General features: G+C 38.3%; 2 protein-coding genes across 3 annotated transcripts in view; one reads left to right on the forward strand and one right to left on the reverse strand.

The window, feature by feature from the left end:
- Nucleotides 1-20,084, forward strand: part of LOC141459957 (uncharacterized) — an 89,676-nt gene extending 69,592 nt beyond the window's left edge. The window contains exons 2-13 of the mRNA XM_074139521.1: nt 4,104-4,356; nt 4,442-4,582; nt 5,396-6,007; nt 8,356-8,463; nt 9,247-9,600; nt 11,974-12,171; nt 13,114-14,744; nt 16,302-16,626; nt 16,714-17,340; nt 17,621-17,860; nt 17,938-18,120; nt 19,023-20,084. Of these exons, the coding sequence (XP_073995622.1) occupies nt 4,117-4,356; nt 4,442-4,582; nt 5,396-6,007; nt 8,356-8,463; nt 9,247-9,600; nt 11,974-12,171; nt 13,114-14,744; nt 16,302-16,626; nt 16,714-17,340; nt 17,621-17,860; nt 17,938-18,120; nt 19,023-19,520 (5,157 nt within the window). The 5' untranslated portion in view covers nt 4,104-4,116 and the 3' untranslated portion in view covers nt 19,521-20,084. The remainder of the gene's footprint in view (nt 1-4,103; nt 4,357-4,441; nt 4,583-5,395; nt 6,008-8,355; nt 8,464-9,246; nt 9,601-11,973; nt 12,172-13,113; nt 14,745-16,301; nt 16,627-16,713; nt 17,341-17,620; nt 17,861-17,937; nt 18,121-19,022) is intronic.
- mim (missing-in-metastasis) overlaps nt 1-20,906 on the reverse strand; it is a 159,191-nt gene that overhangs the window by 70,677 nt on the left and 67,608 nt on the right. Inside the window, exon 15 of one of the 2 annotated variants that reach the window (XM_074139541.1) lies at nt 2,759-2,924. The exons of the other annotated variant lie outside the window; for it this stretch is intronic. Within the exon in view, the coding sequence (XP_073995642.1) occupies nt 2,832-2,924 (93 nt within the window). The 3' untranslated portion in view covers nt 2,759-2,831. Of the gene's footprint in view, nt 1-2,758; nt 2,925-20,906 lie in introns of those variants that run through there. 2 annotated transcript variants of the gene reach the window in all.

Here is a 20,906-nt window from a genome sequence, read left to right on the forward strand (position 1 = left end):
GAACCAAGAGCCATCTAGCGGATACATGGGCAACATCCTATCTAAATGACTAATCCAGCACTCCGTTAGCATTAAATGCAATCTTAACTAACTTTCTTCTGGTCTTGCCATCCACACTCAATGACTTGCACTATCACACTTTCTTCAACAATCTCTACAAACAACAGGAATACAATCAAAACCACTTTCTTTTTGCTAACAAACAAATCTCTTCACTTCCTCACATAGTTGCTAAGTTTACCTCCAATATACTCTACATACTCGAGTTAACCAAATTATTCTTGATATTTGTATGAAATAACGTTGCAATTTAGATGTAGTACTACTCCTTAATAATATGTAAGTGGTCAACCTCACAAAAATATGCTATAAAAAATGTGATTGTACTCGTAATGTTGTCTATAACTTATTAAGTTTAGAAATTTCCACCTCTAGGACAAAATTAAATGGAAATAATTAAATTCTCCCTAAATCTGAATAGAAACATGTATCCCCATGCTGCCTTCTAAACATACTCGTAAATCTCAACTAAAAATTACGTTATATAAATTCCGTTAGGTTTGGGCAGCTTATGCCACCGCGACACAGGATATCTGTTGTAAAGCACCCTCTAGTCCTGGTCTGTATGGATTAAGGAGTTTGTAGAGAAACTGTTGGTTAAAGAGCTGAAGTCTGAAGTTCTTAAACTCTTAGTTTCCTTTAATGTAGATGTACTTTTTTAACAAGGATTGCAGTTTTCCTAAATTGAAACTGTCCGGTACGATAGTTGTATAATGGTTGATCGTCAAAAACTGCACGAAAGAGCGTAACGTTGAAAAACAACTAACTTTGACAATTTTTTTCTCTTTTTCTATAAAAGATAAAATTCCCAAATTTTCTTTAAAATATAGGGAAATCCTCCTTTATAATATTAATAAAGTAATGGTGCGTACATTTTAATGACTGTAAAGTTTCGAAACGTGCTTAAAGTTTTAGTTTTCTCTTTAATTAAAACTGTCCGGTAGGGTTGATCTGTATAAGGGTCGAATTTTTTTTTTAATTTTGTTTGCGAGTGTACATATATACATGTCAAATGTTTGTGCGAATGTAAGTCCAGAACCACAATTCATTAATAAAATGTATTCCCTATTTCTGGCGTAAATCAGTCTTAATTATTCGAGATATCATTATATTTATTTATTATTAGATATATTTAAAGTTTCAAGGAAGAAAAAGAAAAATCTATTCAAAAGGTACAAAAATCTCCTTAACAAAAGCTTACAGTTTAAAAAGTCAAGTATAAGGGTTGATTAAACGCCAAAAGTTACACAAATCAGCAATTTCATTCATTCTTCAGCTCGTAATTTCAGAAATTTAGAAACGTTCGAACAAGTTTAAACGACTTAAATTTACTAATTTTATTTTCTCGGGAATATTCATTTCTTCCAAAATCCTGTGGGCATTAAGGAGATATGCGGCACCCCGCAAAAGTGCCCAAATTTAAATTTATTGTACAAAGAATCTGTATAATATTAAGAATAATTAAAAGTATGAATTAGATCTAATCTCAAACCGGGTTTCACTGAACTGGACGTACTGGCTCTTATTTGTTGGCATATCACTTTGGTTAAAACATTTCTAGAGTTATAAGTAGTACATTCTCACAACAATATTATTAGAAAATAGATTGTTCGGTAAATACTCAAACTAAGGGGCGTGCCCGGATTTAGTTTGGGGAGGGGCCGACCGGTCAAGGGCAAAGTTCGCACATTCTAACATCAAAAACTTGCCAACATTTAAATAATCCATTCATACAAAACCCTCGCCATATTCCAACAAAAATCATTTTTAAGTGTAAAAAAAACAAAAAAATCTTGCGAACACAAGCTTGACTCTTACTACGATTCACAAAGTTTTTCTTCTAACTTTGCACTCTTACTAAATAGTAGTTGGCTAATATTTGATAAGTGGTTTTAATATATATACTTCATATAAATTTTAATATAATAAAATAATGTTTTTGAGGCAGATATCGTTCAAAATCAATTTTCAAAGGGATATGGTTTTATTTATATCTAGGTGGCTATTTATTGACTAATTACTTTTAATTTACTAACGGATAGACATTCATACTATCAAACTAGACCCTAACAAAATTCCCAACATAAAAATACTTGAATGAACTGAAATAATCAATAAAAGAAAATACAACTCTAAATAACTATAGTTACGTATATTAGAATTTTTCTCTATTTGAAAACCACAACTAGTGACTGCCACTAGTTAATAAGTAGGTTTCGTAAATGATAAAACACGCAAAACTTGTAATAAATCTGTATTACATAGCACAGTAAATAACATTTACAAACAGCACGACTATCAACTGATCTAGTCACATCAGTTCACTGTTAAAAAACTTTAAACTTCATTACATAAATTCACGATAAAGACTACTGATAGACTCGACGACTGTCACTAGACTGCTATTCTGGAGCCGCTCTTTCGCTTTTTATACCGTCACGGAATGTTCTGGAATCCACTAGAAGCTTACAGTATGAGCTAGGCATGCCAGATCGTACTAGTACAGTCCAGGGCTCCTTCTATGCTAGCTCTTCCTAGTGGCTCTCCTTAGCAAACTACAGGTGCTATCTTCTATCAAAAGATCACTTTGTTACAATATTAAATGAACTGAAAAGCTTTTAACGATAAATTTAACGAAAAATAAACCCTGATGATACAATAAAATCGGAGTCAATGCTTGAACCCTCGTGAGTGGTTAGAGGTGTACAGAAGGCTTAATCAGAGATGTACGCTCCTCTCACGCCAATCAGCTTCTCCGCAAACCCGTGGTCTTACCTCGGCAACAGCTTAGGCTTACCTTCTTCTGCCTCCGTCTCTCCTCCACACACCGAACTCTGTACTGTACACGCTTGTTTTATTGTTCCCTACACAATACCAATACTTTACATATTTAATCTTAAAAAAATCTAAAAAAGTCTAAAATCACTCAACTTCCCCAGAATGCCTATCTTCTTAAGTCGAACTTTTCCAGGAAAATGTTTTCAAATAGAAGCACAGTTCACTGAAAAATGGTACGGGCGCCAATAAACTCAGATGCTGACGCACCTTAAATTAAAAAATTATTATTATATTATATTGTTTTCTTTGGCATTTAAGACACATCAATATCTGAGGTTTTTGGCGCCCGGAGTTTTTTTTTCAGTGTCAGTATTCTATTTAAAGTGTCATTTCGCCGAAATGTACGTACTTTAAAAACCAACCACCTATGTAATATATGTGCTTACACCTATTGCACGTCATACAAGGATTTCATTTTCCTTTAGCGCTGCCATCCATTGCCATATTTAATATTTTCGTTTTTTCCACATAATCATTTAACCCACTTTGTTAACCTTGTCTCTAAACTGCACCTTCAGGACAATTTACTATTTCACATATTTGGAATTTATTCGAAAAAATTGTAGTATATTTTCTTTAATTTTGGAATGGTAATTGGCTCGGTACATACCTATAATTTTTATTTCAAACATTTTTCTAGAAAAATTAGTTCTGGGAAGTTTTGATGAATTTGGGAGCTCGGTATGCCAAACAAGGAACAAAAATTGGAGAAGTTAGGACAAGGCGCTTTGCTACCGGCCAAATTGTAGGGTTTATAAATCTTAGATACCTCTAACTGCAATCCCCCACTCTTGGTCTACACTTGTACGTTAAGTTTTCGGAAATTATGAATTTTAGAATTCTTCAAATTGCGTGAAAGAAAGTGGTATATCAGATTGTTTACATTAGATTTACATAAATTTCAATTATCACGTATGTATTCTACGATTCCACTCCGTAATTAACGTAATGAACTCCAAAACTATTGAAATGTATAGAGGTTAGGAAGGAAAGAGTTCGACACCATCGTTAAAAGCGCATCATTAGTTACAGATTGTATTATAGCTTTGTTATGACGGCCGATTCGTCCAGTTTTTTGTTTTATATTGTGTCTTGATATGGAAAGATCAACGTTTCTCTGAACCAATGATGATATGGCGATAGGATACGCCCATTTGCAACAAGCCGATAACCATTTGCTAGAATACAGTGTGAGCATTTTGTAGGTAGTAGCAGACAATGGGAGCAGTGATGAGAGAAGGCGGACTGCTGACTGCGCTCTGCTGGCTGCTGTCATGCCGAGCGGCGTATTGTGCTGAGGGCACGTGGAGCCGCCGGGCGGACCTGGGCCCCGCGCAGGGCGATTGGATCCCGCTGGCAGGAGCCCTGCCGCAGGGTCAGCCGCAGCCCTTTCACCAAGCTCGCTTGTTGCAGCCGCAGATTCCGGCACATCTTCTCAACCAACAGTTTCAACAACAAGTAATCTATGCAATTTGAAACCTAAAAAATTCAGTTTATTAAATAACATTAGGTAATAGAACTTACTTTGTTTATTATGTTACAGCTAGTCGGTGTATGGAAGGAAGAGCAGGTGCCGAGACCAGCTGAGTACGTGTCGCAGGACAAAGCTAGGGTGCCTGAGTACTCGGCGGTGCGCCAGGAGCAATACCAGCAGCGACCCAGTCCCCAACAACACAAGGAACAGGTACATTGCTATATTCGCTATGAGCTCTTGACAATAACAGGTCGCCGTTTTCAAACAAATGTAGAGGTCGGATTCGATCGGTATGTACCACGGCTGCCGGTAGTAAAACAGGAACATTATACATGTATAATTGTGATTTATTTAATAACTTATTCAATCTTTACGTAAGTGGCACTGAAATGTGAAAACCATCTGCCAAGAGTTTGCTTACTTCCGTTATGAATTCTATTTTAACATAAAGATTCAGATTGCTACACCTTCAAGAATAATTGTCTTGTTGATTTTGAATTTATAGAAATAAATTTTGAACTTATCCATGCTTATCCAGTGCAAATGTATATTAAGTGGGAATAAAATACAATAAAGCGCCTTGACCAACTTCTAAAGAACACAAATAAGATCACTCTACATCAGACTGAACCGAAATTTGGTAATTACATTCATTTCAATTGATCAAGAATCAGGTATAATTAACTAGACAAATCACTTAAGCTCTTGCTGAGAAAAAAAAATTTACAATAAATTATTAAATTGTGGATCATGAATCAAATTTACAAATTCTTCTTTCGTCTATTCATATATTTATCGTTACTTTTTTGTTAGGTTTATTTTAAATTTATTTCAGCAACTAAATGTTTAGTCAACAGCGAAAAATAGGTTTTTATTTACAATTAATAAAGAAAGAGAAAAATAAAAAATAATTTATTGTAAGGTGAAAAATACAACTTTTTTTTACATCTTAGCAGTTCAAGGGTCAATATGGCACAATAAGGCGATTGCTACACTGATAATATGTTATGCTTTAACTTCTAGGTCCAAATTCTATATGTACCAGTGGAGACACTGAGGCAGAGAAGTCGTGGCCTGGTGACTCAGAAGGAACTCGCCAAGCAGGGTATCCTGAATGACAATGAATACTCTGCAGCTCCCGCCAGCAGACACCAACCGTCAGCCAACGACCGTCTTCCTACCGCACCGAGCAGTAATCAGCGCGACCTGGAGGCCACCAAGAATACGCCACAGAGGTTGGCCCAGCAGATCCCAACTCCGAACATTCCAGAAGCCGCGCACCCAGTCTCGCAGCAACCATTCAACTCGCCAAACATCTTAGCGCATCAAAATCTGGCACCACAAAGCCTGGCACCACAAAACCTGGCACCACAAAGCCTGGCACCACAAAACCTGGCACCACAAAGCCTGGCGCCACAAAGCCTGGCGCCACAAAGCTTGGCACCTCAGAACCTAGGGCCGCACAATCTTGTCGAGCACATACCGCTAGAATTGCCCGCACAAGCACAGAACCCTGGGCAAGCTGTCTTACAAGTGCCGCAATATTTCCAGCAGCCGACCAGGACTCAGGCGCCGATCCCTGCATTCCTCCAACAGATACCAGCTCACCAACAGCAAGCTCAGCCCAAGCCTAAGGTATCGTAACATATCACTCAAACCTGCCATGTCTATGTCACAGCCGAAAAGTCAAGGCAATGGTTAATTGAGAATTAGTCAAATTGGCAAATAGAGATTTTTTTTAGAAAACAAAGATAAATTGATAGAAATGTTTCGTCAGCGCTGAAAAATAGAGTTCAATGTAGAGCTGGCGAAGGTACAGTTTCTCTGAGAAAACCAACCACATGTGACGCACTTGCTGCTCAATAGACACGTAATCTTCTCTTTAAAAACATCCATTTGCCTTGTGCATTTACAAAAATAATGTGATTAGAAGTAGATGTCTCAAACGGTATTCCAATTTTAGATGGCGGTTAAACACCATTAACAGCATCAGAGAATTATTTGAGAAAAAGTCGATGTTCTGTACTCCAACCTGATATCTGTTTAGGCACTCAGTAGTTTCATGATGAAATTCCATTTTAGTGATTTAAATTTATATAAAACGGCTTGAGATTTCGAGCTGAGGGTCTGGTAATATGTTATAGTTGACTGGGGCTTGTAGCTACAGGACGCTGACATTCTCGTGCATCAAGTCCATCCATTACTGGAATTTTCCAAGCTCACCTCTCCAAGATTTTAGTGAGATTGCTGTAAACAAAATGTTCCTCATGATGAGGCAAAACAAATTATAAAAACTTGATGCCCATATTTAACCAAAACCAAACCCTCAAGGTCAACATATATTTTAGTATAACATATTCTCAATTTAAAACAACAATTAAAGTACACATGCTGGGTTCACAGGTTAATACTGCTACAGTTCCTTATATAAATCTCTTATAGGCTTGCTGTTATTCCTGGATTTGCCAAGGCTAAAATCGTTCTGATGAGCGGTATTTAAAATCGATTGGACCAAAGACTATTAACATCGTGGTGACCGCAAGTACTAAACGTTGGACTTTTCTAGTTATCAGTCTACATATATGTATTTGGAGGGTCTAAAAAAAAATTAGAACTTAAAATGCAACAAATCGCAACCCAAAAGTAAAGTTCTACCGGACAGTTTTATAAGCGTTGATCGTCAAAAACTGCTCGAAAAAGCGTAACGTTGAAAAATACCCAACTTTCGACAAATTTTTTCTCTTTTTCTAAAAAAGTTAAAATTTCCGAATTTTCTTTAAAATAAAGGGCATATTCTCGTTTATAACTTTTTTTTTGCAATAACGTAGCTTAATTAGTTTTCGAGAAAACGATGCCAAATATGGGCAAAACGGCATTTTCAAAAATTGTTCTTGTTTTTTTGTTTTTTTTTGTTCAGGGGCAGCAATTTTGAAATTGTAATCAAGGGACAGATCGAGAATTAGAATCACCCATTATGATTACCATGTCAAACATAGTTTACAAGATTAATTAAATCCTCTGGAATGATACTTCTGTTAGGTAGTTTATAACAAGCTATAAATATTGTTTTGTTCTTTCGATAGCAAGTGCTCCTCCACCTCTAGAATTTCTGTGATTACGGTTTGGGATGGCCAGTGTGTCAGTATGTTTCAGTTTTGTCTCCACTATACCACAGATATCAATGTTTAGCTCTGTAAGGGTGTGAGTCAGTTCATGTGTTTTAGTTTATACAGAGTTTGCATTCAATACAAGTATTTTACAATCATTGTTCATAGATTAATGAGAGTTAGAACACATTAATCAAAAAATGAAAAAATTGGTTCCGTTATAATCAACAAATTAGATACTGAATCAGGAGAGCTTTTTAATTTATTTACAGTATTTTTAACAGTGTTTGCAATTTTTGTGAAATCAAAACATCTTCTCAGATCTTGGAAAAGTGTTGCTAAACTAAAGTTATCTTGCTGCTGTTGAGTCTCTGGTGGTCGTTGGAGTGTTTTGATTATCCTATTTGTCCAGGCATTGTTAACGCTAGTTGTAGGATGTTGGTGCTCACTTCCAATTTGAAGAAATTCAACATTGTTCAATGTGAATGTTTTGGGTATTCCTTGTAGTTTATTTTTGGCATTTTTTCTGGCTTCTACAAGCTGGAGGACTTCACAGTTAGTGTCATATGAACGATGATTACCTCCACAATTTGCACAAACATTAGTTTCATATTCAGTTAGTTTACAGTCTTTTACCAGATGCTCATTAGCATTTAAGTTTCCTTTGGCAATAGAAAATTGAATGCCCATAACTTTGACACCCAAAACAACGCATAACTGCATAACTATATTTCTCCCAATGAACACGGCAGTACGCAATCGTTCGAACAGCCAATATTTCCCTCATTAATGTACCTTTTGTCCTCTCTCCACCAAAATTATGTGGTGCCCGCTGATATTCTGAGTGCATAATACTTTATTTACTTGTATGTTCAGGATGAAGTGAAGGAACCGTTCAGACATCCCATCCAGCCGCTAAAGGACCAAAAGCCTGGCAATATCAAAATAACTAAACTCAGTCCAGAGTTCTACGACTCCATAAAGGTAACATATTTATATTTCTTTCAACTGAAAAGATAAGTTCTTTAGCGACTGCTATGTGAAGCTTGCCTCTAAACTGTCCCTCAGAACAAGTTACACACCGTCTAATAGACTAGATTAAATTCCGTGGAGATAGGCCGGATAGCCTATGGCGCGACCCAAGGGACTATTGTGACATACCACAATTAGAGCGCCAACTTCAGTCATAGGCCTTGATTAGATTTCGCAAACAGGGAAAGCTTAACTCTAAAGAGTTAGATTCTTAGCCATAAAAGCCCTTGAAATTTACGCTAGTTGAAGTGGGTAAGTAGTAAACTTAGGCAAGTGGCTAATAATGAACGTTTTCGGCAGTTTCAGGCTAGAGATTTCGGCTACCAATTCTATTCAGAAAATCCAGGGAGTTCCACACAAGTTTTCGAATGACGTAATGGTTCGTACGCAGCCTGACTGAGATTTTCGAGTCTGAAATTCGTTATACCGCGCCTTTTGAAAACAGCATAAGTTATTTAAGAGCAATTATTGATTATTTGAACGAATTAAAAGCTAATTCATCAGAACTTTTTTTTAAAAAAACGCGCCATACTATCTGCATTGAGATATGCCTACCGTTTAAGTTGAAAATTTTCTTGCATATTGTTTTGTGAATTGATTAATCTAAGATTAGTTCGAAGTTTAGAGCCGTAGAAGTTCAATGGTAAGAAGATACAAAGGGTGCTATCTGACAATCATGTGGTATGCACTCATAGGTTTGTGTACAGTTAGATTAAATTAAATGACTTGGTCTAGGAAACCAGCCAGTCAGTGTTGGCGAGAGATCAACTCTACCGGCCTTATGAGGACGAGCAGCTGAAGCAGTCCAAGCTGAAATACGAGGAAGTGACCAGCACGGCAAGCCAGGATTTGCCCATCCATAAGCAGTCGCAGAGGCCAAAGGAGACCAATGATCAAGTGCCTACCAAGGAGCAGACCAATGAAGGCAGTGCCAGACCCTGGTACGAAAACAACTTCCAAACAAACAACCAACAGGAACTGAGGCAGCGTTACGAGCAGAGCTCGTCTCAGGCGCCAACTTATTCGGAGGACCAAACACACCATTTCTACCATGGCCAACACAGCCCTCAATCAATCTTTAGTCAGCAGGTGAGCTTAACGCAGCTACACTGCTAATAACGGTGAGGCGTTGCAATTGATTTCAGCTACCTTGATACCACATAAATGCTTTTGTTTTGCTCTCTTAATCACTGTCTCTGAAAAGGCAAATGTACTCAAGTAATGGAAGATTTTCTTTTGAGTTTTCCCTGACCTAGTTTACTGCCCAAACCACTTTCTGAACACTCTTTTTCCGCTTTATGACCACTTTATACTTGGTAAAACAACTTATATAATTATGGAGCAGGTTTAAAGAGGTGTTGAACTTGTCTTCATACTGTAGGTGCACTAGACGTTTGGGAAAGGCAGGATGCGAATGTTTTGAACGCTAGCTTTAATAGTCTGGTAGCAAGATATAGTAACCACTGGCGATGTTTGGATGTGGAACATGTATTAAATTCACGTTTTAATTTTTTTTTTATAGAAATATTGGTAACTTCGGTGAAGGTGAGGATTATTTAAACAATGGTGTGGGTATGAAAGTGTTACGAGTGTTCTGTCAACTTAGGCTTTCCAGTGGCAAGTTCCTCACTTTTTATATAAATAGGGTCAAGTACAAATTGCACACAGAAAATTATTGCCCAACTTGTTTCCATAATATCTCGGATGATTTGTCGCATTTTATTGTTCATTGTCCTTTTTACAAAGACCTTAGAGCAAATTGTTTACAGACATATCTGCTCGGTAGTTCTAAGGGATCCTTGTCTCGCTCTTATCATACAGCTCTGCCGACGATGCGAATAAATTGTATAACCTTTATTACTTTATGGTATCCGCACTTAAAAAGAGAACTCATCATCTGAACCTGATAAGCTAATTTAATTTAGAACATTATTCCCCATTGCTCTCGATTTTTTTCTTTATTTATACTCTAATCCTAAGTATTACTAATACTTGTGAGAATGTATTTTGTTTACATTTATTTCTCTCTTTGTGTGAGAAATATGCCCAAACAATAAATATAATTATATTGAATATGAATAAATTATAATTTTCATTACTTTTGGTATCAGCATTTGTAGAGAGAATTTGTCTGATTTGTTAGTTTAACTTAGCAACTTAATACAATTTAAAATTCTAAATTTCACTTATTCTTAATTTTGATATTTTGTGCTGTTTTGTTCTGTTCTTCTTATACTTGCTTTTGTTTTGTTTTGTTTGTACACATAAAATGTGCTTCATTATTCTTTATTTCTATATTCACTATTTTTTTTTTTCTTATCCGGCGCATCGACTGCTTGGCCATTAGCGCCCACTAATATAGTATTCTTTTCACTTTCCAAAGTGGGAAAGCTTACTCAAGCTGGGATGGCGCTTGCAGTCCCATAGCTTCCAAACACTACACCTTGCACAACAAGGTAGGTGGAGCCTGGGTCTGCAAGAGTGTCTCCACACATCCCCTCTTATTTCATCGACCTTATCGACGAGGGGGGTGTGGAATATCATTGTGCCATCCCTTTAATACGCTAAATTTTATAATAAATACCTATATAATCCTCATCTATATATTAATTAACAATTTTAGTTGTAAACTATTATATTAACTTTATGCAGAACTAAAAATATTTCTGGTTACTATTCCTGTTTGCTTGGACTGTATTATATACATATACCTAACCCAAGGAGGCTATTTATTCTACTAATCGGTGGGATGTGCAGTACTTTGAACTAATATTCCTGCACACCCTTAAATAAACTAGAACTAAATAAAATTAACCTAATGGGGTTGAAATACTCGTATAAAAATTCTTTCAACCCCAGGATAAAAAACCTAACCTAAACATACATACGACTTTCTCGCCAATAAATACATACACGCCAATATGTTAAATACATTCACACCTGTAATTCATTCACACTACTCTTCCACAACAGAAGAGGAAAGTACTCGATATTCCTTTCCCCTTTAAAAGAACTAAACTGTAAACTATCCTAATTATTAACTATATTCACTATTATTTGTATGAGTGTATTTTGTACTCAATTATGTATCCAACTCTTTTTGTACGGGCTAGAAGCACAAACAAAAATAAGAATAAATAAAAAAATAAAGAGGTGTTTAGAGTACTTTCCCTTGCAACAGCGAAAATACCTGTTCAAGGAGTATGGAATTGGGACACACATTGGTTCAAATTACAGAAAATGATTGCCTACATTTCCAGCAGTAAATTGTTGAGATGAGTAGTCAAACACTTTGGAATCAAAGGTATTCAAATATTTGTAGCGTTGCTACAATTCATATACCTGAAAATTGAATGTAACTTTATAGAAGAGGTTTCTGAGTTTTTCTGACATATTTTTCAAAAAAAGCTTGCAAGAATTTGTTTAAAATTAGCAGCGATAAGAACCCAAGCTTGTTAACAGGAGGCGTCGAGACCCAGTGAGACCCATAGACAGCGTGTACAATCGTCGACAGAGAGCGAGCTACCACCTCCAAACCAGCCACCTCTGTCCGTCTATATGGAAACCGGGCCACACGCCAAGGTGGGCGACCTGCTCAGCCTCCTGCACGGCGCCAAGACTATCCCAGTGCTCGACTCCATCGGCCCTGACTCGCCACAGGTAACAACTATATTTCAAAAATGAGAAAATAAGGTTTATGTTAAATCAGTCACCCACCAAAAAAGTGGCCATTTTACTCAATCGATTTTTCTAGATTTTTTATCTCATCTCAAAAATAGTTTCAATAGTTTTTTTGGAAATGAGTATACACCCTACATACATGTAAATAGTTTTAAAAGTTCATTCCTTCCCAGGATATTTGATCTTAACTATGTAACTTTCTATCCAAAAGTACATTTGTCAATCAAATCTTCAACAGGTTACAGGGCATAGACATTATTAGAAAAGATTATGTCTTCGTATCTACGATAAATGGCGCACTCAAATTTTTGTAAAGCGAGCTGAACAGCTCATCTCTTTCTTTCTTATACAGTGGACCCCCTTGTGAGGTTACAGTTATGTAAGTGTAATGGACGGCTTAAATTTTACTGAAATGTTCGGAACTTATGTAGAGTTTTATTAGTGTTTAACAGTTGTGACTTCAGCGATTTAGTTGAATAAATAGTCGTGTTGCTAGTAAATGTTATTTACAGTGCTGTGTAATAAATATTGATTAGTTGCAGTAATGTTTAAAGGAAGAGAAAATTAATGCACATTAATCTTAACGGTCTATTGCGCTGGTTAATAAAGGGAATAATGCAAGGAAAAAATGGGCTTAAATTGTTTAAAATGAGGGAAGTAAGTTTAGAAAGAAGCACTTTATTCATAGATAGAACGAGATTAATTCCTATTTTCAGTAACTTTTTTTTTTTTAAACTTCTTTACGTTCAAACATTCCATCAGTGAGACAAGCACACTGCAATTAGAGATTACAACTACATAATTTAATTAATTAACTAAAATCACCTAAACAATTAGAAAATGAAAATTTATCAATTAACATAATTTTAAATTTTGGAGAGAAAATCTTTTGTTTTTTCACGCCATTTTTTTTCTTTGTAGGTATTTGTTGGACCATCCAATCTTAAGACTCCTCAGGGCTACGTTAAATTTGAGCTGCCATATTTGTCTTCTTTGGATGGAAACCGTGTAGAGAGGAAGGTGCTACAACTTCCCTTCTTTGTGGCACCGCTGAACTTCCAACCACCACCCGGCTACGCCAAGATTCCATTCCCCCCACCGCATATTGGATCCGTCGTATTGTCCAATTTATCCGCAAGTCTCGTTGAAAAAGAAGCGCCCCAAGTGAAACTACTTCAAACTACAAATGCAACCAACACAAATAGAGACCCCTACGCCATTCCAGCTGATATATCATCTATTAGTCCGCATCTTCCATCCTTGATAAATTCACTTCAAGAAGAACAAGAAATCACAGCTAAGCCGGAAGTGGTGCCGGAAACGGAAGAGGCGCCAGAAACGGAAGTAGTACCGGAAACGGAATTGCCGAGTAAACCGGCCACGAGGCGGCCAGTATACCGAGGACGACAACGCGGTTACTCCACCACGTCAAGCACCAGTTCGCCGCGTAGGAACTATGGCCACAGGCGGCGTCCTTACAATCGCGACTACTCGCGTCAACAGTCCACCGAGGCTACCACTCTGAATACAGAAGAGCATCAGCAACTTGCAAATCAGCAGATAAGCACCTCTCCAAATCTGAATCAAGACGAGTTAGCACAGAACTCTTATAAAAGTGTTTATAACTCTAAACTTTTGCGAAGACCTGTACAGACGGACGAGAACGCGAAGGAAGTGAGTGAGTTCCAGATGAGGGAGTACCAGACATCGGCTGAGCAGGCGCCCTCCCACGAACAGAACCGATACACTGCTACCTTTCAGTACGACTACCAGACCACCACTGAGCAAGTGCCAGTCAGGTCTTACCACCTCAAACAACCTGTGACCACTCGGCCAGCAGCAGGACTCACCGAGTTCGACGAGCTGACTCAGAGCACTCCAGTCCACAACCAGAATCTGAGAGTGCCCTACATACCGCCACACCTCCAATCAGAACCGCCATACACTGAGAGACCGCTCAGTCCTGTCTACCAAACTGAGAACACCCATCCAATTACGGAGAAACCACACAGGGATACCTACTATCCAGAGTTTAACGTCTACAACAATGAGGGCACCACTGCCGACTTTAAACAGAAATATCACTTGGACAGCTCAACAGAAAATGAAAACCAGCAAAGAGTTGCCATGCAATACCCATCCCAGACATCAGCCACACCTTCCAGAACTGGATACCTACCAGATACAGCCCAATATCCCACAGTACATGACCTGAAATCTCAGAAGGAGCCCAATGATTACTACAGCGTACATAATGTGCCGCCTAATCTAACAGTACAGTTCCCACAACTCCAAAACTTCACAGAACACTTAAAACCCTCTCAAATTGCTGAAGACAACGACAGCAGCTTGCAGAGTCATAGGCTACAAACTGACAAGGTGACTCAAACTGAAGATACTATAGTTGAATACAAAACAGAGAGTCCTTTTAAGCAGACAAGTCAACAGAACAAGGGAGGCAGAAATCGGTTGCGATCACGCTTGTACCCATCTAGACTGCGCTCCACAACACAGCCATCTGTCGAGCACAAGCCCTACGACTATACTAAGAGGTAAGAAGTTGTGACTTTGTTAAGTGTATTAATGTTATCGATCAGTTATTTCAGAAATGGTCCTGTAGAGGACGGCAGTGCACTAAAAAGCCAGAATTCTGGAGAAGCTAGAACTCTATAAACAACCCAGACTTTTCTTTTTGGTTAAATGTCTGGCCACGCAAGCGGATCTAGACAGCATAACTTCTTAAAACTTTTAAATCGGGAGATTTGTTTAAAAGCCGCAGACAAAATCCTCTAGATGCAGAACAGCTAATACTTCTTGACTTCATAGTCCCAACTGGTGAAAAATTATATATCTAACATATTTGGTTAGGAAAATAAAGAAAAGTATATGTATGTATAGATGAAAGTTTATATACTCGTACAATTAACCTGGGATGGGATTCTGTTGAGAGCTGCGCGGTATATGAACCCTATATTGTTTAAAATAGTTTTAACTTAATAACGGTATTTCAATTGCATATCTCTTTACTAATAATTTTATTGAAAATTAATAATAATTCCATTTGTCCATGTATTTAATTTGTAAATCAACAGTATTAGGTTAATTGTAAGTAAACTTTTATCTATTCATACATATACTTTTCTTTCTTTTCCTATATATACTCGTATTAGATAATTTTTGACCAGCAGGGTCTATGAAGTCAAGAAGTATGGCTGTTCTGCCTATAGAGGATTTTGTCTCCGGCATTTAAAAAAATCTTCAGATTTCAACGGAAAGTGCACTAATTTCAAGTTACTTCAAGTATACTTTGAACTTCAAGTTACTCTTTTGGTCAGGCGCCTGGATTGTTCTTCATCTTCACAAAATTTGAAGCTCTAACACGGATTGCTATAAGTCTGGTGCGTGTCCGAACTATTCGAAAATATTCTTACCTAATATAAAATAACTAATAAAACATTGTTATTCACTTCATAGTACCCTTAACATACATAGATCTCTCTTTCTTCCAATCGACCAGTTTTTTCTTGGAGGTAATTTATCATGTTTCGGGCAGCAGGTACCCGGTATCCAACACTTGCCACATCCTAAAATTGCTCAGGGAACCTACTCCTTGGCTAGACTACTGCAATTTTAGCGATTCCTTCATAAAATATTGCGCATCTTTTTACATTGCGTCCTTGCCAACGTTCCTTCTGCATCAGAACTTGTTCTGATCCCCAACTAGTGCTGCAGTATAAGGATGGCCAAGCTCAGCCAGGGTTTTGGGAGAAATCAACGTTAAAGCACTAAGCTATGGGTCATCTGTAGAATATTGTGGCAGTATCTCAATATGATCAATAAGAAGAACTTAGAAGAACCAGTACAGGAAGAGACAATTGCTCTGAAGAAATTTCGTAAACAACTGAGACTAGTTTGTCTGGCTTCTTCAAGAAATTACCCCAATCATCAAGCTTAGATAGCTAAAGCTTGTTAGCTCATACCTAGGCTGACTGTTGTGAAAATGAAGATATTAAAAAACCGTGAGCTCGTCTAGGTGCTCTGGTGTCAATCTTTAAGATTGGTATGCAATTTTTCCCCCACAGTAATTATTATTTGGTTTTTCTGTTTAGATATTTTAAAGACGAGACGACAGAAACTCCTAGACGCACGAACAATTTACGGGCAAGGCGACCAAACAGACCTCTTATAACCACGACGAGTGTCGCTCCAGAGACAACAACTGCAGCCCTACCGCCAGGCACCAAGTATCTTATTAGAACTCGTCGACCGATCAATGGACAGACCAAGTTAAAGACTGGCCGCTCCAGAATACGAAGGCCAACATTGCCTACAACGCCCATCACGACAACTATATCCACCACCACCACTGAAAACCCGTTCGCAAACTTCAACGTCCAGCTAAATCAGCAGCAACAGTACTATGACTCGCTGCAGGTTAGATCTGCTGTAGACATTGCTAAGTCTCAAGGGCTGCCTCTCTGAGCAGTTAATGAAAATGAATCACATCTTTTCTTGTTTCAGGCAACAACACCTTCTCCAAACAGATTTCTGATAGCAAAAGGTGCTCCTTCAAATTTGCCTCAGAGTTACGACTCGGAGGGTCCAGCGCCTAGTGTGGTTCCTGATGGCTACTACAAGCAGGACGAGTACAGACCTAGTACCAAATTGCCCACAGAAAGTAACTATTACGAAGTACCGAGCAGACAGAAGGAAAAGAATGTAAATGCTAACTACTGGAGCCAGGGTTACAAACAAGATGACAATGAGCAGCACGTGGTGAGCACTAAGACTGAAGAAGACTTGTACGAACCAGGGAAGCGACAGAAGGACAACACTCTGAGGGATGACTACTGGGTGAGACCGGGTAACGTCAAGCAGGTTGACTACGTAAGCACCACGCCCAGACTGGACCTCTATTACGAGCAGCAGTCTTTAGGGCAGAAGGACAAGACAACTGATAGCGGCTATTGGAAGGAGATCTCGAAGAAAGAATACGAGGCACCATCCAGGAGGAAAAGCTCGAGCACGGAGCCGCCAGCCAGGCGGCTCAAAGTGAAGACTTCTCAGAGGGAGTGGCCAGCCATGCAATATCAGTCAGAGCGAATCCAAGCCAGCGACCAGTACTTGGAGAATCCACGCAGACACAAGGTATTTGGTATACTTAAATAGTTTTTCCTTTTCCAGTTACTATTAAAGTGTATGTGAGGTCCCTAAGCACGAAAAAATTGGCATACCTTTAGTATTCTGTAGCAATGCTACATGAAATTCGAACATGGGTTGAGTCTACAACAGTCAAAGCGCCTTATTGTCGACACATTGTAAGTCTAGTAGCAAAAACCCTTTTTGAAAGGTCACAAGTTCTCGAGTAAGTTCCTACTTACGTTCCTATTATCAAAAACATTAAATTAAAAATTTCTGTGTGAGTTAGGTTACACCTTCGATAGTAAGCAGTGAAGCACCGCTGCCAAGAGCCAAATTTACTGAGTCTCCGTTGAACACCAAGGATGCTCAAGATTTCTGGAACCAAGCAGTCACCATCCAGCAGAGCAAGAGCTATGAGTACAACCCAGATGCTGAGGACGGTTCACTCAGAAAGACCACGGCCAGCACGCCGCACGGCGACTACTTATATGACGACCAATCTCCCTTCCCTTCCAATGAGCAGCAGGTATGACTGCGACATAATATAAACGAAATCTTAATTGTTGGTTTTGCTACCTAATAATATGATAACTACCGTCACAGGTGACTTATTTGGGAGCGAAACCTGGCGTGGAGCGTGGTAAGGACAACCAGTACGCTGCGCAGGAACAGCCACAGGAGATTGTAGGTTCTGCAGTGCTCACTGAAGTACCACAACTTGAAGTTAAGCCGGCTGACATGGAGTACATCAACAACCAGTCAGAGCACGGTACAAGGGACCGCAAGGTTAGTTACTTCTCTCTATTTTTTACAACTATGTTAGCTTACTTGCAAATGTTTGTTGAGGACCCTAAGTACGAAAAATTATCAAAAGTATGTACGCTTTTTTTACCTTACAATTCAACAACGGTTTGTTCAACTTAGTGCTCATGAAGGCAATTACTCTCCAACTTAAACCCATCAGTGAGCCATAATTCCGTACCCACATCAGCAGCTCTATCTTTAAATGGGCGGGAAACATCCAGTTTTCACTTCCTCCAAATTTTTAAATAGATTAAACTGAGGCATCGAACGAGAGAGGTGGTATTCAAAGGGCGCTAGGCCTGATTACAATTTTTACAATCTGGTTAACAAAAATTCAAAACTAAGCACGGTTGACATGATGAGCGGCTTTGATTAATTTTTAGAAAGAACTGCTCTTACACAATACAGCAAAGTAGAATCTTTCTATTCGCAGGACGGAAACTGCTGATTTGGCCCGATTTATTCTATTGCTTTTATTCGTTCGGAAAAACCAAAATTAATCCACTTATCATAGCTCGAGTTTTCGTTGATATAGAATGCTGTTGACTTGGAAAGCGTGTTGACTGCTCGGAAATGGCGATTTATTGGACCCGTCCAATCAGCAGGAAGTTTCCTGGTGCTGGTGTTAGGATTCCTAATTCTACAGCTGGCGTCAAAAGTACTAAATCTAAACAGAAAACGCCCTGGAGTAGGGAAACTAGGTGCCAAACATTCCACCTTTCAAATTTTTAGGGCCAGACCTGAGCATTTCTTTGTAGAAACAAAGCCTTAAACCTATACGTTATTAATCTTGGAAGCGATGAGGTGTTATTTTTAAAGTAGTGACGCCTAAGTATTTATTTTCTTTTGTTACGCCCTAGTATTTTGTTTTCTGTTGGTTGCAGGAGGGCCGTAAGCGAGGCACCTGGGTCAAAGTTCGTGTCAAGAAAACAAAAGATGTGTTCGAAGCAGCCGAATCACAGAGATTTGGAAGTTTAGTCAGTAATTCATTGCAGGGACCAATAAAAGAAGTTAGTAAAACTGCTAAAACTGATGAGAATAAAATTGAAGAAGTTTCAATAGAATCAAATACAAGTGTTGATAATGTAATCACTGAATCAACCTCTGGAGAATTTGCTACCAGCACATCGTTTGAACTGCTGCAAGAGTTGGAAAGCACGACGATGGGCACTGAGGTTGTGGAAACGAGCACGCCAAGTGTACTTTTGGAGGAGAGCACCCCTCTGGCCACTGATCTGCCAGAAACGCCGCTACCCAGAGTGCTTGCCACATCTACCACGACGGAAGTCACGATGGAAACGGAAATCTGCTATCGAGGCCGTTGTGTCAAGACGAAACGCAGCCGGCCCACTTCGCAGCAGCAATTTATGTCCACCGTCTAGACTGCATATCTGCCTGCCAATATCTTGCCATCCTTCAAAGAACTTGTACTTTCGTTTGGCGTGCAGGAAGTCTGCTGCCAACGACTATGAGTAATAATTCAAATTTATAATGATATTTAAATCATAAATTACTTGTTCGATTATAGGTTATATTTTTAAGTATTTCAAGGTGGGTACAATGCAACCTTATCAAGCAAACAGTTTGACCATAATTATCGATGTTTGCTTTCTTTAAACAAATTTGTAATTTATTAAACGGAATATAAACGAACTATAGATCTCTCAATTAAGTCGATCAATGGCTTGCTCTGCTTATATATTGTATATTAATTCGTTGCTTTTTGCGATAATATTGCAGCATTCAGAGTCCACAGTTAACCTAGCTATAAGCTGCTGGTGTTTGCCGAGTTGTATGTAATGTAAACTGCATGGTGGTAAGCCACAATGGGCTGGTTACTGCTTTGATTTGCCCATCTATCGCTGATTATTCCCACTTCCTGTGTACTATTGAAATCTCTAGCTCAATGAACCTGAGGCTGACAAACACAAAACCCACATCATAATTGGCGCTACAGCTGGATTGCGCGCATTTGTCTTGCTCTATCAAAGTTCGCCTTGACCCAGTCCCATTAGGACAAAAGCAAGGATTTTACGTTTTTAGGACCTTCGCAATCTCCGCCTTTAAACTCATTGTGCACCGTATAAATTTTATTTCAATAGGTTAAAGGTACTTTTTGACGATTCGATTGATCGTTACCACGTGTACTGCCAATCGCAGACGTTCGACGTACTTTCTCATACTAAATCCATATTTTTCAAATTATTATTCCGACTCCATGTTTCATCATATAATATGGCTTCACAGAATAATGTAGGTACGGTTTTATCAGCTAAATAATATTTAAACAATAAAAAAAGAGCTCACAAAAAAAGTTGGCTAAGCAAAAAAAATTCAAGAAAGATACAATTTTCTCCCAATCCAAGATTATCATCAACTTATCGATGGTACACAACTTTCAGCTCTTCTAATATATAAACAATTTTATGCTTCTGCAATTTGATGGTGGAAGGTTTTCGGTTAGAGTATACTCTAAGCTCTTTCCAATCAATTTTTCATTTTTATTTCAAATTATAATAATACTTAAGAATAATTCAGGTTGAAAGAATTTGGTAAGAAAATTCAGATTAGCAACTACTGACTAAAAAGCAAAACTGAACTTGCAACTCATTTTTTACTATCGAGATGTGCTATACAACATCATAATGAGGTTTTTGACGCCCTAAGTATGTAACCACAAGGTCCAGCAATCCAGAATACCAGTTTGTCTGCAGTCGCCTTTAACTGGTTTCTGGTAAAACAGCTAGGACTGATTTAGGTAGTTGTAA

This window comes from Rhodnius prolixus, unplaced genomic scaffold (genome assembly GCF_049639745.1).
Source record: "Rhodnius prolixus isolate KJV_2025 unplaced genomic scaffold, Rpr scaffold_35, whole genome shotgun sequence".
In the NCBI taxonomy this organism is placed as follows: domain Eukaryota; kingdom Metazoa; phylum Arthropoda; class Insecta; order Hemiptera; family Reduviidae; genus Rhodnius; species Rhodnius prolixus.